Raw genomic sequence first — 23,190 nt, 5'->3', positions numbered from 1 at the left:
GAGGAGCAGGAAGCCACCATTCAACTTTCCATAAGTCTGGATCTGAGCATCTAAGTAACTTTTGTAGATTATTGGTCTTATATTATTTATTTATTCTACTAGATCCATCTGTAAATTATTTCACTTGCAGTGGTTTTGCGATTGCACTTTATTCTTGCTCACTGTTATACATATATATATATATATATATATATGTGTGTATATTTTTTTGTCATTCCTAATAAATTTATTAATATGATTTATTTATAAGAGATATATTTATACAAATCTAGATTATATTTAATATCTTTGCACTTTTTTACTCGATGTGGTCTTTTTTAATCTAATAATTTTTTCATTGTTGTTTCATCATTATATTTCATCTGATGTCGGTAATGTATTGTTTTTGTCGACTTTTTGCTCCTCTTGCCTACTTCCATTCTTAACATGTCTTTGTTGTATGTTTTTAATCGTTTCTCTGCAATAATAAAAACATAATTAATGATATAATTGGTTTAATTATTTAATTTTTTTATTACTGAAGTATTTTGTACTACATTGCCTATTGATATACTTTGTGGTAAATTTGTTATTCTTTGTGGTCATTTTTGGTATTGCCTTCTTAGGTTAGGGTTATGCAATTCAGTTAACAATTACCTGTCTGTTAGATTTTAGGCCCATAGTTAAAAAAAAGCAAGTCCTGGATAACTGCTCTAAGCTGCAAAAATTAGTCCTACCCATCTCTTGCTAAACCTCAGTGCTTATACAGTTACCTCACTATTCAGAAGGGAAGGCTGCCATTGTTCTTGCTCAGTATCTCCACTGATATGCAGAGAAAATGCTGCAAATTTGGAGCCATCCTGCTCACCAGGCCTGGGGTCCCTCTGCACCGGTGTTCCTTCTAAGTTAAGCGGTCTGGAAAGGAAAGTATTAAAACAGCCTACTAGCAAGATTAACACGCACAATAACATATATACCTACTACAGAGAGTGGTATCTTAACAGTTAGAGGTGTCAAACTTAAAGCCCATGTGCTGAATTCGGCCTGACACATGATTTTATGTGGCCCGCGAGGTCAGGAATCAAAGATTGGCTCACCACTTTTCCCGTACGGAGACCTGGTCTGAGTAGTGTAGAGGTGTGCGCCGAAGCTCAAAATCTAAGATGGCACCCACCCCCTGTGTTGGCGCCACTCCCTCCACTGTGTAATGGCTGCGTTCTATGTCGACAAAGTGGGTTCTTAAGAGAGGGGGGAGAAGCCAGAAAATGGAGTTGGTGCTATCTTGGAATCTGAGTGGATGCAACCAGCGCTTAACAGAGGGGGTGGACCCAGTACAAACGGCAGGTGCCATCTTTGAAATTGAATGAACACTGTCAGCCAGCACGAAAAGTGAATGCAGTCGACCAGCACAAAAAGTGAATGCAATGAACGCAGTCAGCCAGCACAAAAAGTGAATGCAGTGAATATAGTCAGCAAGCACAAAAAGTGAATACAGTGAATATAGTCAGCCAGCACAAAAAATGAACGCAGTGAGCGCAGTCAGCCAATTATCCTTTCAACAGATAATATTAGGAAAAAAATTGGAAGGTCCCATACAGAGGTGATTTCCTAAATTTAGAGGGAGTCCGATGACTTTATTCTAATGTGTATAGGGGCCTTTTTACTAGCACACAGTTGCCATCTGCACATACCAGAAGGGGGTCTTAAATAAGTCTTCAAACAGTGCAATAAGAATTATAAAAGGAGATTAGCCATAAGAAAATTCTAAAAGCAATGTTATCTTTCAATAGGAAACGTATGAGATAGACTGTAGCAAAGCTAAATTTATTAGAGAGCATTTGTGCAAAACAATATGTGATGTCACAAAACAGCACTGGCACTTGGGGATGTTATTTATGCCCCTTCTTACATTATCTTGAATACTTTGATAGAACAGCAGTGGAGATTCAGACTATAATCGAGCAATGATATTTTCTTCATGTACGCAGTTTTTTCAGCTAAATTGGTCTCCAAAAAAAATAAAAATAAGAAATTGTCCATTATAGGATTGTAGATTTTTGTCGTTAACCAATAAACACTTAGAGAAATAAATGCATTACTATAAGTTGTAGATAGACACATATTAACATTGTTCTTCTCCCAATGATTCCCGTATTTCTCCAAGGTCAACTGCTGCTGAAGATAGCACAGACTTCCTGATATTTCTGTTTGTATCATCTGTTATTTCCAGGGAGCTAGAAATAGATTGGACAGGTCGCTCCTTCACGTATTTAAGGGCATTGTGATCTGTGAATGACTGTTCTTCTTGTAGAGCTTGCTCAAAAATCTTATGCTTGTGTCCAAACTCGATGACGGTTTTTGTATATGAATTTAGGGTTGTGACAGAGGCTGCCATGCAACATGTAAAGGAACACCAAGCAAGGCTGGAAAACACAAAAAGCACAGTGAGTGTACAAAGCTGTATCTGTGAGCAATATTCATAATACAGACAATTATGTAAAACGTTATTAATAGCAAGTTCCATTCCTTGTCATTTGAGGACAAAGAGACCAAGTGCAGACCATTGTCACTGCTGCACACTTAGGCCCCGAATCATCAAAGCTGTTACACCAAAAAAGTGACAACTTTGAGTTGCGGTAAAATGTTGCTACTTTTTGCAGTTTCATACGTTTTTCCAAGCTCCGTAAAAATGGGAGCAGCGGGTGCGTAACACCACAGCTTGTCAAATTCATGACGAAGTGTGGCATTCTATACGCCAGAAATCTCACACCAGTCCCTGACTGGAGTAAGATTTCTGGCGTGACACATGGAGGCATATGCCATTCGTCAGATGCTCCTGATTCACGAACAGATGGGCACCTTTCCATAAATCAGGAGTATCTGACTCCACCTGATAAGGGAGCAAATATTTCTACAGGTCCACATCTTGTACTGCAGTACGTTCATCCATTGTTTTTTTCCCTACCAATACAAAATGTGATAGGGCATGCTATGATTTTATTTTTTCAAGATTAGTGGCACATGGAGCTAAGTAGCCCACATCGGTCCATTCAACAAGGTAATCAAGTGCAAACAGTGGCTAGGTGCTAGTTAAAGAGGATGTCCAGAATTTTCCAAAGATTGCCCAACATCAGGAATTATTATAAAATATATTTTTTCAAAAATACTGTTCAACTCCTATGTCCTCGTCCTGACTCTCTGGTTTTCTAATCACTTTCTGCATCAATGAGAAAATACATTTTGCAAGAAAATTTTTAGATATCATGCAATTCATTGCTTAAAAGGTATATCCAGACCTTGGCTTACAGAGAAACAATGAGAATTGATATTATAGGGTGTATAATTATATTGTATCTTAGGGTTAGGGTTAGGCTAAAAAAAAAACCTTATATTAAAAGTTATACATTTTATTCAATTATTTAAAAACATACCCGAAAGAGAAGCAGCACAAATACAGTATAGACCAAAAGTTTGGACACACCTTCTCATTTAAATATTTTTCTGTATTTTCATGACTATAAAAATTGTACATTCACACTGAAGGCATCAAAACTATGAATTAACACATGTGGAATTATATAGTTAACAAAAAAGTGTGAAGCAACTGAAAATATGTCTTATATTCTAGGTTCTTCACAGTAGCCACCTTTTGCTTTGATGACTGCTTTGCACACTCTTGGCATTCTCTTGATGAGCTTCAAGAGGTAGTCACTGGAAATGGTTTTCACTTCACAGGTGTGCCCTGTCAGGTTTAATAAGTGGGATTTCTTGCCTTATAAATGGGGCTGGGACCATCAGTTGTGTTGTGCAGAAGTTTGGTGGATACACAGCTGATAGTCCTACTGAATAGACTGTTAGAATTTGTATTATGGCAAGAAAAAAGCAGCTAAGTAAAGAAAAACGAGTGGCCATCATTACTTTAAGAAATGAAGGTCAGTCAGTCCGAAAAATTGGGAAAACTTTGAAAGTGTCCCCAAGTGCAGTTGCAAAAACCATCAAGCGCTACAAAGAAACTGGCTCACATGAGGACCGCCCCAGGAAAGGAAGACCAAGAGTCACCTCTGCTTCTGAGGATAAGTTTATCCGAGTCACCAGCTTCAGAAATCGCAGGTTAACAGCAGCTCAGGTTAGAGACCAGGTCAATGCCACACAGAGTTCTAGAAGCAGACACATCTCTACAACAACTGTTAAGAGGAGACTTTGTGCAGCAGGCCTTCATGGTAAAATAGCTGCTAGGAAACCACTGCTAAGGACAGGCAACAAGCAGAAGAGACTTGTTTGGGCTAAAGAACACAAGGAATGGACATTAGACCAGTGGAAATCTGTGCTTTGGTCTGAGGAGTCCAAATTTGAGATCTTTGGTTCCAACCACCGTGTCTTTGTGTGACGCAGAAAAGGTGAACGGATGGACTCTACATGCCTGGTTCCCCCCGTGAAGCATGGAGGAGGAGGTGTGATGGTGTGGGGGTGCTTTGCTGGTGACACTGTTGGGGATTTATTAAAAATTGAAGGCATACTGAACCAGCATGGCTACCACAGCATCTTGCAGCGGCATGCTATTCAATCTGGTTTGCGTTTAGTTGGACCATCATTTATTTTTCAACAGGACAATGACCCCAAACACACCTCCAGGCTGTGTAAGGGCTATTTGACCAAGACGGAGAGTGATGGGGTGCTACGCCAGATGACCTGGCCTCCACAGTCACCAGACCTGAACCCAATCGAGATGGTTTGGGGTGAGCTGGACCGCAGAGTGAAGGCAAAAGGGCAAACAAGTGCTAAGCATCTCTGGGAACTCCTTCAAGATTGTTGGAAGACCATTTCCGGTGACTACCTCTTGAAGCTAATCAAGAGAATGCCAAGAGTGTGCAAAGCAGTCATCAAAGCAAAAGGTGGCTACTTTGAAGAACCTAGAATATAAGACATATTTTCAGTTGTTTCACACTTTTTTGTTAAGTATATAATTCCACATGGGTTAATTCATAGTTTTGATGCCTTCAGTGTGAATGTACAATTTTCATAGTCAAGAAAATACAGAAAATTCTTTAAATGAGAAGGTGTGTCCAAACTTTTGGTCTGTACTGTATGTAACGAAAAAAATATATTGAGCTTGGGGTAGGTAACTTGGGGATAATATGGATAAATTGGGTAGCCTGATTAAAACCCTAACAGAGCCCTAGAAATGTATTCCCTACATTATTATGGGTGATGTACTCCTCTCTTATGCCCCAGCATGATACATGAAGGTTCCTTGCTGGGTGTGTAGACTTGTGCTGTGAGGGTGCTACGCCCGTGCACTCGGCATGTAACCGATGATTGCTGGCTTGCAAGGACCATATGTTAACCAGTTCATGAAAGGAGACCACCAGTTCTTAACATGCAATGATTTACTAAACAGCCATTGCGTGGTATCTATGGATGGTGGGTACTCAACTTCTCTCACGATTCTTCATTAATACAGAGCATTTCAATGCACCATCTCGTTACTTCTTTGGCCTCACACATTCCTGCCTCCACTGGTCTCATTTTCTTCACCACCACCCAGCTTAGCACCACAGTACAGTCTATGAAAGTAATTTCCGCTTCTGATTCTCCTCATGGAGGAGAGGGTTTACCAATATGGCCGGACTCCGCTTCAAGCTCTCTCATGTTCAGGGAACTCATGCCCAGAGCAGCCACTTCGACTCATGCTCTATTCCGTCCTGGCCCGTTACTTTTCAGAACTGTAAGCTATTCTGGGATGTGTTGCTAGGCATACCTTCTCCAGACCTTTCTCACTTGGTCACTCTGCTCTCTGGTCAGTCCTCTGAGTTGGCACTGTCCTTTTCTCTGCTTCTCTGTAATAATCTCTCTGTCTCGGTCTGTTCCTCAGGATCACACTATATCTGTCCCTGTCTCCTTTTTCTCTTGCCACAGAACACCCACTACATGCGGCCTTACTGAGCACTCAGACCAAATGACTGCTCTAGCTGCAAGCTAGGCCCTGTCTGCTATTCTAACAGGAGAAAGGAAGATTGACATGCACTCATTTTGGGCAGTAATTCACCGCACACTCCTTTCGGTATGCAAAAATTTATTTCATGTATAGAAAAACAGACGTTAGCACAGACATAAAAAGGTGCAGGAATATGTGACATTAGTAATTTAACGTTTCGACCCTTCCAGGGTTTTATTCATGATGTCGTTTTAAGCAGGCTGTGAACTGGCGCTCCTGTGCCTTTGTCTCATGCGACAGACACTGTGCCTTGCACTTTTCCCCTCCCACTATGGGCTAATCTCAAGCATTAACGCTAACTGTCCCTGCTCACAGTCTGTTGCTGGGCATAACACAGCTTCCTCACAGTACAGTGCAATACATTACAATACATCACCATTGCAATTCACATTAAACATGTTATCACAATAATGCATGACCATACACTTTACATTATAACAATAACATTGGTGTCTTCAAGGGGGAGCAGGATAATATGTCAATTTCCTTACTGTAGTTCCTAAACAAGCCCTACTAATTAATACATCATAATATACCCGCCAAACAATAAGTTCATGAATCCTCTTTGTTTTATCTTTGTTGCACACGATGCCCCCCTGAAACTCCAAGCCACCACATGTTTTGCCCCAAGGATAAGTAAGGTTGATCACGAGACTAAATTCCAGAATTGTGTGTAGTCACCTATATTCCTCTATGAAGCAAACAAGTGGCGGTGCACATGTACATTGGCCTATGTCCCGACCTTGCAATTATTCACGTATCCCTCAGGTAAGTGATAACTTGTTGTTGCTGGAGGTTCCAAGGTAGTACCGCTGCTTACCCTGAGAACTGGGATCTTGAGAAATGGCTGTAAATACAGTTCTTTCAGATAACTTCCCGAATTTCAATTTGGTGTCTGTCAACTAGTGATGGGCGAGCACTAAAATGCTCGGGTGCTCGATGCTCGGGTCGAGCACATTGGAATACTCGGGTGATCGACCCGAGCAACGAACCCAATGTAAGTCTATAGGAAACTTGAGCATTTTTCAGGCGGCTCCCCCCGGCGGTCTGCAGAGGGCCTAAAAATTGCCCAAATCGATGGGAACAGCATGGGGAAGACCGCTGGAAGCATTTCTGACTCCCAAGTCACTTCTGTCAACAACGTTGTCAGAGGTATTACGCCACTTTTACGGACCCACAATAAAACATACAAAAACGAAACCACAATGGATTTTCCTGGGAAATATGTTAAGGAACATCATTTCCAGGGTAATGAATTGTATATAAAGCAAAATAAATAACCAAAAACAAAAATACTCCTCCACACCTTGGGCTATGTTCACATTTTTGATGCGTTTTTGCACTTTTGCATTGCTTTCAACCGTGACAAATGCATTCACCAGGAAATGTAATTTTAACATTTTACAACCTTATCTGGCCATGTGGTGTGTGAGATATCATCAGACACATCGTGTTTCATTTATGAAGGAGTGACTCTGAAAGTCACAAAGCCTATTTTTATAGGGCCATCAGGCAGCCTTTACTATTCTTAAAGGGCCAGCAGTCGGACCTCACTATTCTTAGAGAGCCATCAGCCGGCTATGTTTTATTGTTCCCATTACTAAAGAGTGGGTCTCCGATACTTTTATTGCGTATGCAGTGAGTGGCAGGGCTGCCCAAAATTTGGACGCACCCCAATACCACTTTGAAAATTTGGACGCACCCCAATACCCCTTTGAAGAGACTTAGAGGAGGGCCTCCTGAAAACAATGTTCCCATTATTAGGAAGTAGGTCTCCCATTGTGTTTGCCTATGCAGTGAATGCAAGGGTTGCCAAAAATTTGGAGGCACTCCAATGCCCCTTGGAAGAGACGTGAAGGTCAGAGGGCCTCCTGAAAACAATGTTCCCATTATTAGGAAGTGGGTCTCCCATTGTGTTTGCCTATGCAGTGAATGCAAGGGTTGCCAATAAATTGGAGGCACTCCAATGCCCCTTGGAATAGACGTAGATGAGGGCCTCCTGAAAAAAAATGTTCCCATTATTAGGAAGTGGATCTCCCATTGTGTTTGCCTATGCAGTGAATGCAAGGGCTGCCAAAAATTGGGAGGCACTCCAATGCCCCTTGGAAGAGACGTGGAGGAGGGCCTCATAAAAAATGTTCCCATTAGAAAGGAGCGAGTCTCCTATACTTGTAATGCCCATGCACTAAGTGTATGGGCTGACAAACATTTACCCCTGGGGGGTATACATGAACATACTGTATAATGTTTGTTTTTTTACGGGCATCATAAATACCCTTTAAAAAAATTATGTGGGTGTTGCATCACGGACCACGGTCACCCTGGTGATATGGTGGTGGAGGATGAGGATGAGGAGAAGGAGGAGGACAAGAGCAAATAGCCAAAATCAGGAAGCGTATACCAATGTGTGGGTGTGAAGAGGTGCATGGGAATGCACCTCCCAAAAAAAGACACTGGATTTGAGTTTATGTTATGCTGCTATCATTCGGTGGTGTTGAGGAGTCTGGCTCAATTCAGCCCTTGTTCATTTATATAAGAGTCAGCCTGTCAGCATTTTCAGTTGACAGGCGGATGTGCTTATCAGTTATAATTCCACCAGCGGCACTAAAAACCCGCTCTGATAAAATGCTGGCGGCAGGGCAGGCCATGACCTCCAAGGTGTAGAGAGCCAGTTCATTCCAGGTATCCAGCTTGGATACCCAATAATAATAAGGCACAGAGGAATCACGGAGGACGTTGGTACGGTCGGCAAGGTACTCCCTCAGCATCTTCCCAAACTTTGCACTCCTTGTGAGAGTACCCCGCGCCTCAGGGCCTGGGAGAGGCGGAGAAAACTCTCCCAGAACTTTGACAGTGTTCCCCTGCCTCTGCTGGATTGAAGTTGTGTCTTTCTTGCCTGTACTTCTTGGTTGTCCAACGAACTGTGACCTCTGCGTTTTCAGATGGGAATTTTTTTAATAGTTCCGCAACAAGGGCCTTCTGGTACTGCCCCATTTTTGTAGACCTGTCCGCCTCAGGAATAAGAGATATAACGTTCTCCTTGTAGTGTGGGTGTAGAAGTGTCACCAACCAGTAATGACTGTCACCCAAAATTTTGAGAACGTGAGGGTCATGGGAAAGGCAGCGTAACATAAGCTCAGCCATGCGTGCCAGACTGCTAACAGGCAAGACTTCCGCGTCCTCACCAAGAGGATGACTGACCATGCTCTCCTCATCCTCCTCTCTGTCATCTGGCCATCCACGCTGAACAGACAGTATGACAGTTGAGCAGGTAGTACCGTCTATAGTGCATGAAACTAGCTCCTGTTCTTCCTCCTCCTCTTCCTCATTGCCGGAAGCTGCAAACACTGCTGAAACACGGCAAGGGCGGCGGAAGCTGTAGGTGACTTTCTAAAATGGGCACACAGACAGCGTACTTTAACAAGCTGAACCAGCAGCTCTGGGTAGGATTTGAGAAACCGCTGAACCATGAGGTTAAGCACATGGGCCAGGCATGGTACGTGTGTGAGCTCGCCTCAGAGCCGCCACCAGGTTCCGGTCATTGTCACACACGTGTTCCGTCCCAAGGTCTGACTGGGTCCCGGCTTACACTATGTTAACCCAGTGTGCCATCAGCGAGATGTACCGTCCCTGCCCACAAGCACTTGTCCACGTGTCCGTGATTAGGTGGACTTTCCTGGTAACTGCATTGTTGAGGGCACGGTTAAGGTTTTGGGACACGTGCTTGTGTAATGCGGGGACGGCACACCGGGAGAAATAGTTGCGGCTGGGGACCGAGTACCAAGGGACGGCCGCCGCCGTCAGGTTGCGGAATGCTTCCGTCTCCACGAGCCTAAAAGGCAACATTTCGAATGCAAGCAGTGTGTGAATGTGGGAATTTAGTAGTGTGGCCTGTAGGGCGTTGGCTGCTTATTTGCACTTGCGTTCCAAGGACTGGGGTATGGACAACAGAGCGCTGTGCTGGGACAAGGACGTGGATGTGTTTCCTGATGCTGCTACTGGAGAGTGTGCAATGACAGGTGCAGGGCAGGAGGCATTTTCGCATGCACCATGGACAGGGGATTGGCTTGCATGCACAACAGCGGAAGAAGCAATGGTGTCACCCGCAGACACTGTTCCTGGACCCTGGGGTTCAGCCCACAAAGTCGGGTGCTTTGCTGCCATGTGCCTGATCATGCTGGTGGTGGTCAGGCTGCTAGTTTTGCCACCCCTGCTGATGCTGGCCTGGCAGGTGGTGCAATGGCCTTTTTGGGGTTATCGGCAGAGTCTTTAAAAACCAACCAGACTCGGGAAGACCTAACAGTTGTGGCAACTCCCTTCGTGTTGGTGTTACGGAGAACGGTTGCCTCCCTTCTGTCTGCGGCCACCACACTGCTTCTTCCTACATGTTGGGGTGCTCTGCCTCCCTCCCCCAGTGTGCTGCTCTCCTCACTCTGCATGCCCTCCTGCCAGATTGGGTTAGTTACTATATCATCCATCACCTCATCTTCCACTTCCGCACCCTGGTCCTCCTCCTGACTTTCTGGCAATTGTGTCTCATCATCGTCCACCTCTTGTGACACTTTCCCACCATTGCCTTCGTGTGACCGTGGCTGCTCAAATATTTGGGCATCGCTACATGCGATCTGCTTTTGCCCCGCTTCCAATGGACCGGGCGAGAGTCTCGAATCTATAAATGGAAAAGTGAACAGCTCTTCAGAGTGTCCAAGTGTGGGATCAGTTGTCTCCGGGCACTCGGCATGGTGGGACGAAGGAGTCTCGGCTACTGAGACTTGACCGCGTGGAAGACAGGGTGGTGGTGGTGGCTAAGTGACTGGAAGCATTATCCGCTATCCAACCAACAACCTTTTGACACTGCTCTGGGTTCAATAGTGGTGTGCTGTGGTCCGCTAGGAATTGCAACAGGAAAACCGAGCGACAAGATGTGGGTGTTTGTTGTGGCACAATTTCAGCTTGCCCACGGCCTCGGCCTCTGCATGCACCATCACCATCACGTCAAGTTTCCCGTCCCTTGCCATGCACCTTGCCCATTTTAAATGGAGGACAATATCTTCCACGCTCACTACAAATGGCTGAATTTGGAGCGAAGTTATATATAATCCGTGTGATGGAGAAACCACAGTTTTAAATGCCTGGCCTGTAGGTAACTATTTTGAACAGCAAACCGGTGTTGAAAACTTTGCTGACACACTGAAAAAAAATTAGAATGGAGGCCAGAAATGGCAGAATTTTCAGAAAACGTATATGTGATCTGTGTGACGGGCAAACCACAGTTTTAAATACCTGGCCTGTAGGTAACTATTTTGAACAGGAAACTGGTGCCAAAAACTTTGCTGACACACTGAAAAAAAATTTGAATGGAGGCCAAAAATGGCAGTATTTTCAGCGCAATTATATGCGATCCATGTGACGGACAAACCACAGTTTTAAATAGCTGGATTTTTAGCGCTGTAATATAGAAAGGACCTGGCAGTATTCTGCAGTGCCAACAAGCAAATGGCGCAGAAAAACTGTGTTCTCTGGATTGCTTTTTAAGCAAATAATGAGGCTTAAGATCCAAAAAAAGTTATTCCTGGCCCCTGAGACCTGGACCTTTGTCTAGAAATGTCTAACAGCAGCAGAAGGCAGAACTGAAATGGAGCCTCTTGTGCTATATGCACTGCAGTCTGTTATACACACTGCCTGCCTGCCTATATACACTGTCTGCCTGACATCTCTGCAGATAGATTAGTCCTCAGAAGGACTAATCTAATCCTCAGAAGGACTAATCTAAAAGTGAGCACTCCATGGTATAAAACCTAAGAACAAGATGGAGGTGATGTGCAGAGTAATGCTCACCCTGTCTAGTTGTTGTGAGATCAGGCAGAACACTGATACACAACATAAAGGTGGATAATCGCATCTGGACGGCTGCTGCTCCACCTATACAGTCATGGCCAAAAGTATTGAGAATGAGACAAATAGTAATTTTTCCAAAGTTTACTGCTTCATTTTTTCTAATGGCAATTTGCATATACTCCTGAATGTCAAAGAGTGATCAGCTTAACAGCAATTACTGTACTTGCAAAGTCAATATTTGCCCAGAAAATGAACTTTAACTCCCAAAACACATTTCAACATCATTGCAGTCCTGCCTTAAAAGGAGCAGCTAACATCGTTTTAGTGATTGATCCATTAACACAGGTGTGGGTGTTGATGAGGACAGGGCTGGCGATCAATCAGTCATGATTAAGTAAGAATGACATCACTGGACACTTTAAAAGGAGGCTGGTTCTTGGTATCATTGTTTCTCTTCAGTTAACCATGGTTATCTCTAAAGAAACACATGCAGCCATCATTGCACTGCACAAAAATGGCCTAACAGGGAAGAATATCACAGCTACAAAGATTGCACCTCAGTCAACAATCTATCGCATCATCAAGGGCTTCAAGGAGAGAGCTTCCATTGTTGTCAAAAAGGCTCCAGGGCGCCCAAGAAAGACCAGCAAGCGCCAGGACCGTATCTTAAAACTGTTTCAGCTGCGGGATCGGACTACCAGCAGTGCCGAGCTTGCTCAGGAATGGCAGCAGGCTGGTGTGAGTGCTTCTGCACGCACTGTGAGGTGGAGACTCTTTGAGCAAGGGCTGGTTTCAAGGAGGGCAGCAAAGAAGCCACTTCTCTCCAGAAAAAACATCAGGGACCGACTGATATTCTGCAAAAGGTACAGGGAGTGGAATGCTGAGGACTGGGGCAAAGTCATTTTCTCTGATGAATCCCCTTTTCGATTGTTTGGGACATCTGGAAAACAGCTTATTCGGAGAAGAAGAGGTGAGCGCTACCACCAGTCTTGTCTCATGCCAACTGTAAAGCATCCTGAAACCATTCATGTGTGGGGTTGCTTCTCAGCCAAGGGAATCGGCTCACTCACAGTCTTGCCTAAAAACACAGTCATGAATAAAGAATGGTACCAGAATGTCCTCCAAGAGCAACTTCTCCCAACCGTCCAAGAGCAGTTTGGCGCCCAACAATGCCTTTTCCAGCATGATGGAGCACCTTGCCATAAAGCAAAGGTGATAACTAAATGGCTCATGGAACAAAACATAGAGATTTTGGGTCCATGGCCTGGAAACTCCCCAGATCTTAATCCCATTGAGAACTTGTGGTCAATCATCAAGAGACGGGTGGACAAACAAAAACCAACAAATTCTGGCAAAATGCAAGCATTGATTATGCAAGAATGGACTGCTATCAGTCAGGATTTGGTCCAAAAGTTGATTGAGAGCATGCCAGGGAGAATTACAGAGGTCTTGAAGAAGAAGGGGCGACACTGCAAATATTGACTTGCTGCATTAACTCATTCTAACTGTCAATATAACCTATTGGTACTCATAATATGATTCCAATTATATTTCTGCATGTGATATAAACATCAGACAAGCACTAACAAAAACCAGAGGCCAGCAGATCATGTGAAAATATAATTTTGGTGTCATTCTCAAAACTTTTGGCCATGACTGTAGAACCAACCAAGGGTCAATTTACTGAGAAGTGCAGGAAAAAAATAAACAAGAATAGAGGTAGCGCTGGCAGCAAGATTAACCAGAGGGCTGCAAAGTATATATATCTATTTTTAATTAAATTAAAATATTGTAAGCTTTTTCAAACCGATCAGGTTTCTTTATCAGGCATACCAAACAATTGCCAATTTTGTGTATTCCTTGTCACCACAGGTGTGCCGCATACAGCTGTGATGAGCCAAATGTCTGGTGCAATTCCCTTTCTGGAATGTCGCTTCTGATGATCATTTTCATCCAAGAACAACGCTCTTATGTACTCTACAATACTGCTTTTTCGGTTGGAAGAAGCAAAGATCTTGTCATTTGTTTCTTTGAATCTTCTTTCAATTTACAATTATCTGTCACTTTCTCTACCACTTGTCAACAATAACCAGCAGCACCCTGAGTGCCAATCCAGCTGAGATGTAATCCTCCATATAAGGAAATGGACTAACTATCATATATAAAGAACTATACAAATATAATGAAATGCAATAACTTTACAATGCAGCCACCAACAGTAACAGCTAATCATGTCTTGTAACTCTTAGTTGACTTATTCAATGGCTTTAAACAGCACAAAATAACAAATAATATAGTGCACCTTTACAATAATTTTTTAATGATCCAACCAGAGGCGTAGTTAGGGGTTCAGCTCAGGGGGAGGTGAAACATCTGAGTGGGCTCTTAACCGGTAACCCTGATTACAACTATGGTGGTGGACTGATATTACTGCCATATTTATTTTTATTTATTTATTTTACTCACTTATATAGCGCCATTAATTCCACAGCACTTTACAGACATTATGGACACTGTCCCCATTGGGGCTCACAATCTAAATTTCCTATCAGTATGTCTTTGGAATGTGGGAGGAAACCGGAGAACCCGGAGGAAACCCACGCAAACACGGGGAGAACATACAAACTCCTTACAGATGTTGTCTTTGGTGGGATTTGAACATAGTGACATATAGTGGTAGACATCAGTACTGTAGAACATACAAGTGATCATAGTACAATTATACATAGTGACTTAGCATCATAGCTGATGCTCTTTCTGACATAGTCATTCATTTTTCATGTCTTTTCCATCTGGCCCAGACCAACATGGTAACTTCTCCAGCCCCAACTCATCTGCAGAGATTACAACAAAGTCACATTTGACTTCTCACATTTCCTGCACTGTCCCAATCTATCCTGAATTTGCACAAACTCCTAATCCTCCTAATATGGGAATATTACTGCACCTGCTGTTTGGCACAATAACAGTGCTCCTCTTTATCCCACATAATAATGCCCACAACTGTGCCCCTTACATAGTAATAATGCCTCATTTCTGCCCTCTAGATGGTAAAATTGTCCCCTAGAAAATATTAATGCCCTAGAAAACAGTGTCCACATTTTGCCTCTTTGACAGCCACAATACCCTAATTCCTCTTACAACAATGCTTTTTAAGTGCCCACTTAACATTTAATAATGTCCACTGAGTCCCCCAATGTACAGCCCCTCTATGCACAGTATGGTGGGCCCACAGCTTCTTAATACAGAGTATGATGTCCCCACAGCTCCCCTATACACAGAATGGTGGGCCCACAGTTCCGCTATGCACAGTATGATGTCCCCACTGCTCCCAAAGCACAGTATAATGGCCCCCACAGAAGCCTGTACATTGTATAATGGCCCCCACAGTAGAACCAACACTGTATAATGGCCCACACACTGTATAATGGCTTCCACAGCAGTCCCCACACTAGCCCTTAAACTATATAATGGCCCCTGCATTAGCTCCCACATTGTATAGTGGCCTCCACAGTAAGCCTCCAAACTATATATTTGCCCCAGTATTAGCTCCCAAACTGTAAAACGGCCCCCACATTAGCTTCCCACGCTGTATAATGCCCCCCACATTAGCTCCCATTCTGTATAATGGGCCCTACATTAACCCCCAAACTGTATAATGGCCCCTACACTTTATAATGGCCCCACAGTAATCCCTATAATGTATGAGGCCCCAGTGGTCCCTATAATGTATGAGGGCTCCAGTAGTCGCTATAATGTATGAGGGCCCCAGTAGTCCATATAATGTATGCGAACCCCAGTAGTGTCAATAATGTATGAGGCACTCCATGCTGTTTCAGGGTCCCCCATTGTTTATGATGCCCTCACAAGTTTTAATTAAAATAAAAATACGTCATATACTCATCTAACCCAGGATCCTGATGACTTCACAGGCGAGGCCCGGGGAGACCAACGCACTGTCATCTTGCCAGCGCACGCACAGGATGTCAGAGTCCCAGAGCGATGATGTCACAGCACGGGGACTCTGAAGTCCTGAGAGAGCACCGGTGCCTCGGTGTTTCTGTAGACCGCAAGCTTAAAACGACCTGTGGTCTGCGGATCGGAGAGCGATAGTGCAGGAAGATCATGGCTTCCTGCTCTACAGTGGGGCTTATCTGTAGTGCTGTCCTGGGCTCCTCTGAACACGGGGCCCAGCATGACTGCACCCTCTGCTCCCCCTTCCCGGGAGCTACCCTACTGGATCCAACCATTATATTGTATACAGCACCAATGCCAACTTATGTGTATCTATGGTTATAGACAGCAGACCAGCCCTATGTGCAAGGCCAGGGTCAGCACCCAGCACACCCAGATAAGTGCCGGGGCCCAGAGCAAGTGAGGAAGCCCATTCGCCGGCGGGGACCTTGGCACGCTATTAGGGCCAGTGAGTCGGGGGAGCCCTGTGCCAGCGCTTTGCTCAGGGTCCCGGCACTTGCTGTACTTACCTCTCCCTATTCCACTGCAGCTCCGGCGTCTTCCGTGTCTTTTGACACTGTGAAGCGTCACAGCAGAGGGCGCGATGACATCATTACAGCGCGCCCTCTGCTCTGACAGTGCAGAGAGCCGGGAGAAGCTGAGGAGTCCTGACCTACCGCCAGCGAGGAGAGGTGAGTATTTGATTTTTTTTAAATGTATGGAGCAATATATGGGGCCCATACTGTATGAAGCTATATATGGGGCCTATTCTCTATGGAGCATTATATGGGGCCCATTCTCTATGGAGCATTATATGGGGCCCATTCTATATGGAGCATTACATGGGGCCCATTGTGGATGGAGCAATATATGGTGGCCATTCAGTATAGAGCATTATATGGGGCCCATTATTCTGTGTGAAGCATTATATGGTGCCCATTCTGTGTAGAGTATTATATGCGGCCCATTATTCTGTATGGAGCATTATATGGTGCCCATTCTGTGTGGAGAATTATATGGGGCCATTATTCTGTATGGAACATTATATGGGGTCCATTATTCTGTATGGAGCATTTAAGGGGGTCCATTATTCTGTATGGAGCATTATATAGGGTCCATTATTCTGTATGGAGCATTATATGGAGCATTATATGGGACCCATTATACTGTATGGAGCAATATATGGGGCTCATTACTCTGTATGGAGCAATATATGGGCCCATTATTCTATATGGATCATTATTTGGTGCCCATTCTGCATGGAGCATTATATGGGACCCATTATACTGTATGGAGCAATATGTGGGGCTCATTATTCTCTATGGAGCAATATATGGGGCTCATTATTCTGTATGGAGCAATATACGGGGTCCATTATACTGAATGGAGAACTATGTTGTACTTATTATACTGTATGGAGGACTATGTGATGTTGATAATACTGTATGGAGGACTATATGTTACCCATAATACTGTATGGAAGACTATGCAGTGTCCATAATACTGTATGGAGGACTATGTGGTGGTCATAATACTTTATGGAGGACTACGTGGGGCCATTATACTGTATGGAGGACTATGTGGTGCCCATAATACTGTATGGAGGACTATGTGGGGACCATTATTCTGTATGGAGGACTATACTGTCTGGTCTGCACTGTGCGCTGCGAGGATTCGCTGGTTTCTGCGCTATTGTAGAATTTACAATAGATATCACTCATGTAATGTAACAAGTGAAATCTTTTGCACTGTACTATACATATATTCCTCTACCTTATATTTGCATCATGAATCGTGGTATGTGTTAAAGGGGCCCACTGAGACTCTTTTGCCCGGGGCCTACGAAAACCTGGAACCGGCCCTGCTTATGTGTAATTAAACACAGTTTTACTTTCTCTATATATTATTCCCTTCTATCAATTTTTTTTTCTACTGTCTGTAGGATATGAAGAAGTATGAGCAATTGGAGAAGAGTATCACATATCTGGAGAATGGGATTACACTACATTACATGAAAGCTGGAGAAACAATAATGCTTTTACTACTTCTCTACATCCCATAAATTACTAAAACTCAGAGAAAGGTATCCAGCTATCCATGTTGTAATGTGCTGCAGTAATTTGTGCCATCTCTCCCAGAACCACCTGGAGGATGTCGGGAATAGAAGAAAGCTTCTGGAGGAGTTGGAAATTATCTTGCACAAATTACACTATGGCAGAGCATTAGCTGATCGTCTCCCAACTCCACTTACTACTATAAAATCCTATACAAAAAGTGTTCAGAACTCAAGAACTATGAATAAAAGATACCCATTATTAATGAATGGTAAAAAAAATGTTTTAAAAAAGTCATACATTACTAACCGCAAAGCAATCTATCAACTAGATGAGCAGAAAACCTCCCATACATGCAATTTGTTTAATATATATCTAATTTTGACACTCTGCATTAAAGATGGATACTCAGAAATGTATGTGTCAAAGATGTAAAATTCATGAAGAAATATATTAAAGTGAACAGTGCTAGGGAAATATCATGAACAGTATAAAGAACAGACACAGTGGTAGATATAGCTCACCTAAAAGAAACGCACACAATGTGTGTTTCGCATCAAGCTTCGTCAGGGCAATACTCCAGCAAGCCAAATGCTGCTTTTGGCCTGTGACCTGAGAGAGGTCCAGAATGTGCTCTGGACCTCATGCAATGCATGATTAGTATTTTATGGGGTCACAAAGAGCATGATAAATATTGTGTGGGGGTACAAAGTGCAATAATGTGTGGAGGCACTCTTACTACGTGAAAGCAATTAAGGGGCAATATTACCATGTGGCAGCACAGTATGGAAGGGTACTATTATAGTGTCTGGACACAAAAAGGCACTACTAACAAATGAGGGCACTGTTTCCATATGGAGGCACAGAATGGGCAATTCTTCCTTTTGGAAGCAAAACAGGGCCACTTTCACTGTTGTATGGCACAAAAGAAGGGTACTATTACTGTGTAGTAAACCAGGGGGATATTAATACTGCCTGAGGCATTGTGGATAGTCATGGCACTATGTAGTTTGTGGAGGTACAGATATTAATCCAAACATTTCTATGTTTCAGATGAGTTTTGCATAGAAGAAGTTTTCATGGTGCTTTGGGTCAGATGGAGAAGAAAAGAGAAAATGTCACCTGCAGCTGTTCAAAAATATTTTTCCATTCTCCATTCATTTTATATTTTAAGTTGATTTCAAGAGAATGAAGGCTACTCAGTAAAATGGGGTCCAACAGCAGAACTTGTAATGGGGCATGGCTCCACCAGGAAATGAAAAACTCCACTCTTGCTTTCCATCGTCTACAGTGATCACTAACCGCACCTCACTTCTAAGCGAACATACCCCTTTATTGCTAGTTCTCACAACTTCCACTATATCCAGGTATTCGCAACCCATGGTTCATACATGAGGTTTCAGAACAGCACCAGCAGTGACTGCAGACTTTCATTAGGAGACCGAACAACCCCTGAAAGATTTGGCTGTTATTTTTGTTTTACCAAGAGTCTACAAGGTATGGAAAAAAGTACTGATTGGTCTGATTGTGCTACCTTACAACTATAGTAAGAGAACCACCTAGTCATTAAAAAGATCACTCTGTTACACAAAATGTGAATTGCTAAATTTATTTGAGATTTGGTCTTTCAAAAAATTATTCCAGGTCATAGTTTTCCAACAATAAAAGGCCATCAGCAAAAAAACACACAAAAAATGAACATTCGGTATTTACCTGCATCAATATTGGTAAATACAGTTTTAAACATGTGCAGCAGCCTAATTGGAAGTGCAGCTGCAGGGAGAAAATGAAGGTATATTCTCCCTGTAACAAACAAGGGAAAATTCCAGCTCTACGGAAAAATGTTATTCATAGAAAATCCAAAAGTTAAAATTCAGACATGAAATGTCATGTACCAAAATCCATAGATGAGAATCATCCTTAATCATGATAATTCTGGCATTTCGATTCATTTCTCGTTACACTGCTTACCGATCAATTTATTTTATATTTTTTGATAGATCGGATATTTCTGGATGCAGCAATGCCGAATATGTGGATTTATTTTTTTTAATTGCTTTATTTTCAATTGGGCAAAAGGGGGCGATTTGAACCCTTGTAATTTTTTTTGCATATTTGTTAAAATTTTTATTTTAACAGGAGGATTGTAATGCCATCAAACCCCTGGTTGCCATGACAACTCATTGGCGCCCCACGATCACGTCATGGGTGCACCTATGGCAGAGTGGAATGATGCGTGCCCCTGTCAGTGCTTGTTAAATCCCACTGTCAGAGATAGACAGCGGGATTTAACAGGTTGACAGCTGTTAAATGGCACATAATGGCTGATTAAATCAGTCATAATGTGTTGGGAAATATGCGTGCTATGTGATCCTGTATCAAATTTAGGAACACAACATATGACGTAAATATACATCATATGTAGTGATGAACGAACGTGCTCACCACTGCTCAGTACTCGCCCGAGCATCACTGTGCTTGACGACCTCGGCGCTTGGGTGGAAACTCGGTGCCCTCCCTGCAATCCAGAGTACACCATTTTTCTGCTCGATTTGCTTGTTCTCACTGCAAAATAAAGTCAGATCTGTTCCATATTTCAGCTATAAAAATCCAGAAATTTGAGCTGAACGCGGAAAATATTGGCCTCCTTTTCCATTCTGTTGCAGTGTGTCGGTGAAGCTATTCACATTAGGTCTCTGTGTAGAATATTATTAGTAAATTACAGGCCTGCTATTTAAAACCGTGGTTCTCTGTCAGACATATCACCTATAAGACTGTTCAAAAATCATACATTTCTTCCATTTTCATTCCGTTGCAGTGTGTCAATCAAGCTATTCACACTAGGTGTCTGTGAAGAATAGTATTAGCAAATTACAGGCCTGCTATTTAAAATTATGGTTCTCTGTCAGACGTATCACATATAACTGCTTTCCAAAATCAGCCATTTCTCGTGAACGTGGAAAATATTGTCCTCCATTAAAAATGGGCAAGGTGCAAGGGACGGGGAAGTGGACGTGATGGTGATGGTGAATGTTGAGGCCGAGGACGTGGCAGTGGGCAAGCTGAAATTGTGCCACAACAAACACCCACATCTTGTCGCTAGACCTTCCTGTCCCAATTAATAGGGGACCGCAGAACACCAATATTGAACACAGAGCAGTATCAAAAGGTTATTGGTTGGATAGCAGATAATGCTTCCAGTCACTTAGCCGCCACCACCACCCTGTCTTTCACACGGTCAAGTCTCAGTAGTCGTGAGTCTGGACCGCATATTCCTCACCCTGATCCTCCTTCCTCCCACCATGCCAAGTGCCCGGAGACAACTGATCCCACACTTGGACACTCAGAACAGCTGTTCACTTTTCTAGTTGTAGATTCAGGCCTCTCGTCCAGCCAGCTTCAAGTGAGTCAAGAGGAGAACACGTGTAGCGATGCCCAAATATTTGAGCAGCCACAGTCACATGAAGGCGACTGTGGGAAAGTGCAATTACTGTCGCAAGAGGTGGATGATGATGATGATGAGACACATTTGCCAGAAAGTCAGGAGGAGGACCAGGGTGCGGAAGTGGAAGACGAGGTGGTGGATGATATCGTAACTGACCCAACCTGGCAGGGGGACATACAGAGCGAGGACAGCAGCACACAGGGGGTGGAAGTCGTAGCACCACAACAGGCAGGAAGAAGCAGCGTGGGAGCCGAAGACAGAAGGCGGGAAAGCGTTCCTCGTAGCACCAACATGACGGAAGTTGCCAGTACAACTGTTAGGTCTTCCCGAGTCTGGTTGTTTTTTAAAGACTCTGAAGATAACACCAAAAAAGCCATTTGCACCACCTGCCAGGCCAGCATCAGCAGGGATAGCAAAACTAGCAGCCTGACCACCACCAGTATGATCAGGCACATGGCAGCAAAGCACCTGACTAAGTGTGATGGTACCTGGACTGACATACAAATAGATACACATGTGAGTAATATTATATCTTTACTGGTTTCTGAGTGCTAAATGGAATTGTTTGTTTACTAATTATTTATGCACTGTGCATTCAAATGGAGCTCCGTTATTTTTTGTGCTTACAGCTGGGTTAGGGCATGTGTTTGACATACCCATACCTTTATTTGCTCCACTTATTGATTTTTAATGTTTCTATTATGTGATTGCTCAGTTCCTGGTATCTCCACTATAGCTTACTATCAATGTATTTATGCCACTTTCCATTACATATGTCTTTTTAAAATTTTGTATTTATAAATAAAAAACTGTGAATTGTTTGCATACTATTGTTCTCATACGTCATTTTTTCTTATATGAATTGCTATTGTAGACGTTGAACAGAGTCTTATTGTCCTCTTGTAGATTATTAATCGGATATGTGACCTCGGTGGTCAATTAATCCATTTCAAAAGCACCTGTCTGCGGGTGACACCACTTCTTGTTCTGCTGTTGTGCGTGCACGCCAATACCCTGTTCATGGCGCATGCCAAGATGCCTCCCTCCCTGCACCTGTCGTTGCACACTCTCAACTAGCACCATCAGTAAGCACGTCCACATCCTTGTCCCAGAGCAGCGTTCAGTTGTCCCTACCCCAGTGCTTGGAACGCAAGCGCAGCCGACGCCCCACAGGCCACACTACTAAATTCACACATTTCGTGAATGCTTGCACTCGAAATGTTGCCTTTTAGGCTCATGGAGACGGAAGCTTTCCACAACCTGATGGCGCCGACCGTCCCTCAGTACTTGGTCCCCAGTCGCAACTATTTCTCCTGGTGTGCCGTACCCGCATTATACGAGCACGTGTCTGACAACATTAGACAAGCCCTCAACAATGCAGTTACTGGGAAAGTCCACCTAATCACGGACACATGGACAAGTGCTTGTGGGCAGGGATGGCATATCTCGCTGACGGCACACTGAGTTAATATAGTGGACACTGGGACCCAGTCGGACTTTGGGGCGAAACACGTCCTCCTTACGCCAAGGATTGCGGGCCCTGGGTCAATCAGGGTTGCCCCCATATTCTATAGCTCCTGCATCTCCTCCTCCTCCTCTTCAGCCTCCATTTCCGAAATTACCACATCAGTCGCAAGCTGGAAGCACTGAAGCACTGACTCGGCCAAGCGGCAAAAGGCTGTGCTGAAGCTAATATGCTTAGGTGAGAAACCGCACAACGCTGAAGAGTTGTGGACAGCAGGCAGATCTGTGGCTGACACCACTGAACCTACAGCCAGGCATGGTCGTGTGTAACAATTGCCGGAACCTGTTGGCGGCTCTGAGGCGAGCTCACACACGTACCATGCCTGACCCATGTGCTTAACCTCGTGGTTCAGCGGTTTCTCAAAACCTACCCGGATCTGTCTGATCTGCTTGTCAAAGTA

At 43.6% G+C, this 23,190-nt stretch overlaps 1 protein-coding gene across 2 annotated transcripts in view; it reads right to left on the bottom strand.

Annotated features, from left to right (window-relative positions):
• Positions 1-1,782: 1,782 nt before the first annotated feature.
• GSG1L (GSG1 like) overlaps positions 1,783-23,190 on the bottom strand; it is a 350,921-nt gene continuing 329,513 nt past the window's right edge. For both annotated transcript variants that reach the window (XM_073647801.1, XM_073647800.1), the window contains one exon: positions 1,783-2,402. In XM_073647801.1, coding sequence (XP_073503902.1) covers positions 2,102-2,402 — 301 coding nt within the window. In that variant the 3' untranslated portion in view covers positions 1,783-2,101. The remainder of the gene's footprint in view (positions 2,403-23,190) is intronic.

Source organism: Phyllobates terribilis, unplaced genomic scaffold (genome assembly GCF_046119375.1).
Source record: "Phyllobates terribilis strain yellow unplaced genomic scaffold, ASM4611937v1 Scaffold_9__5_contigs__length_417890890, whole genome shotgun sequence".
NCBI classification, from domain to species: domain Eukaryota; kingdom Metazoa; phylum Chordata; class Amphibia; order Anura; family Dendrobatidae; genus Phyllobates; species Phyllobates terribilis.
Note: the sequence above shows the minus strand (reverse complement) of the source record. Positions and strands in the feature narration are given on the sequence as shown.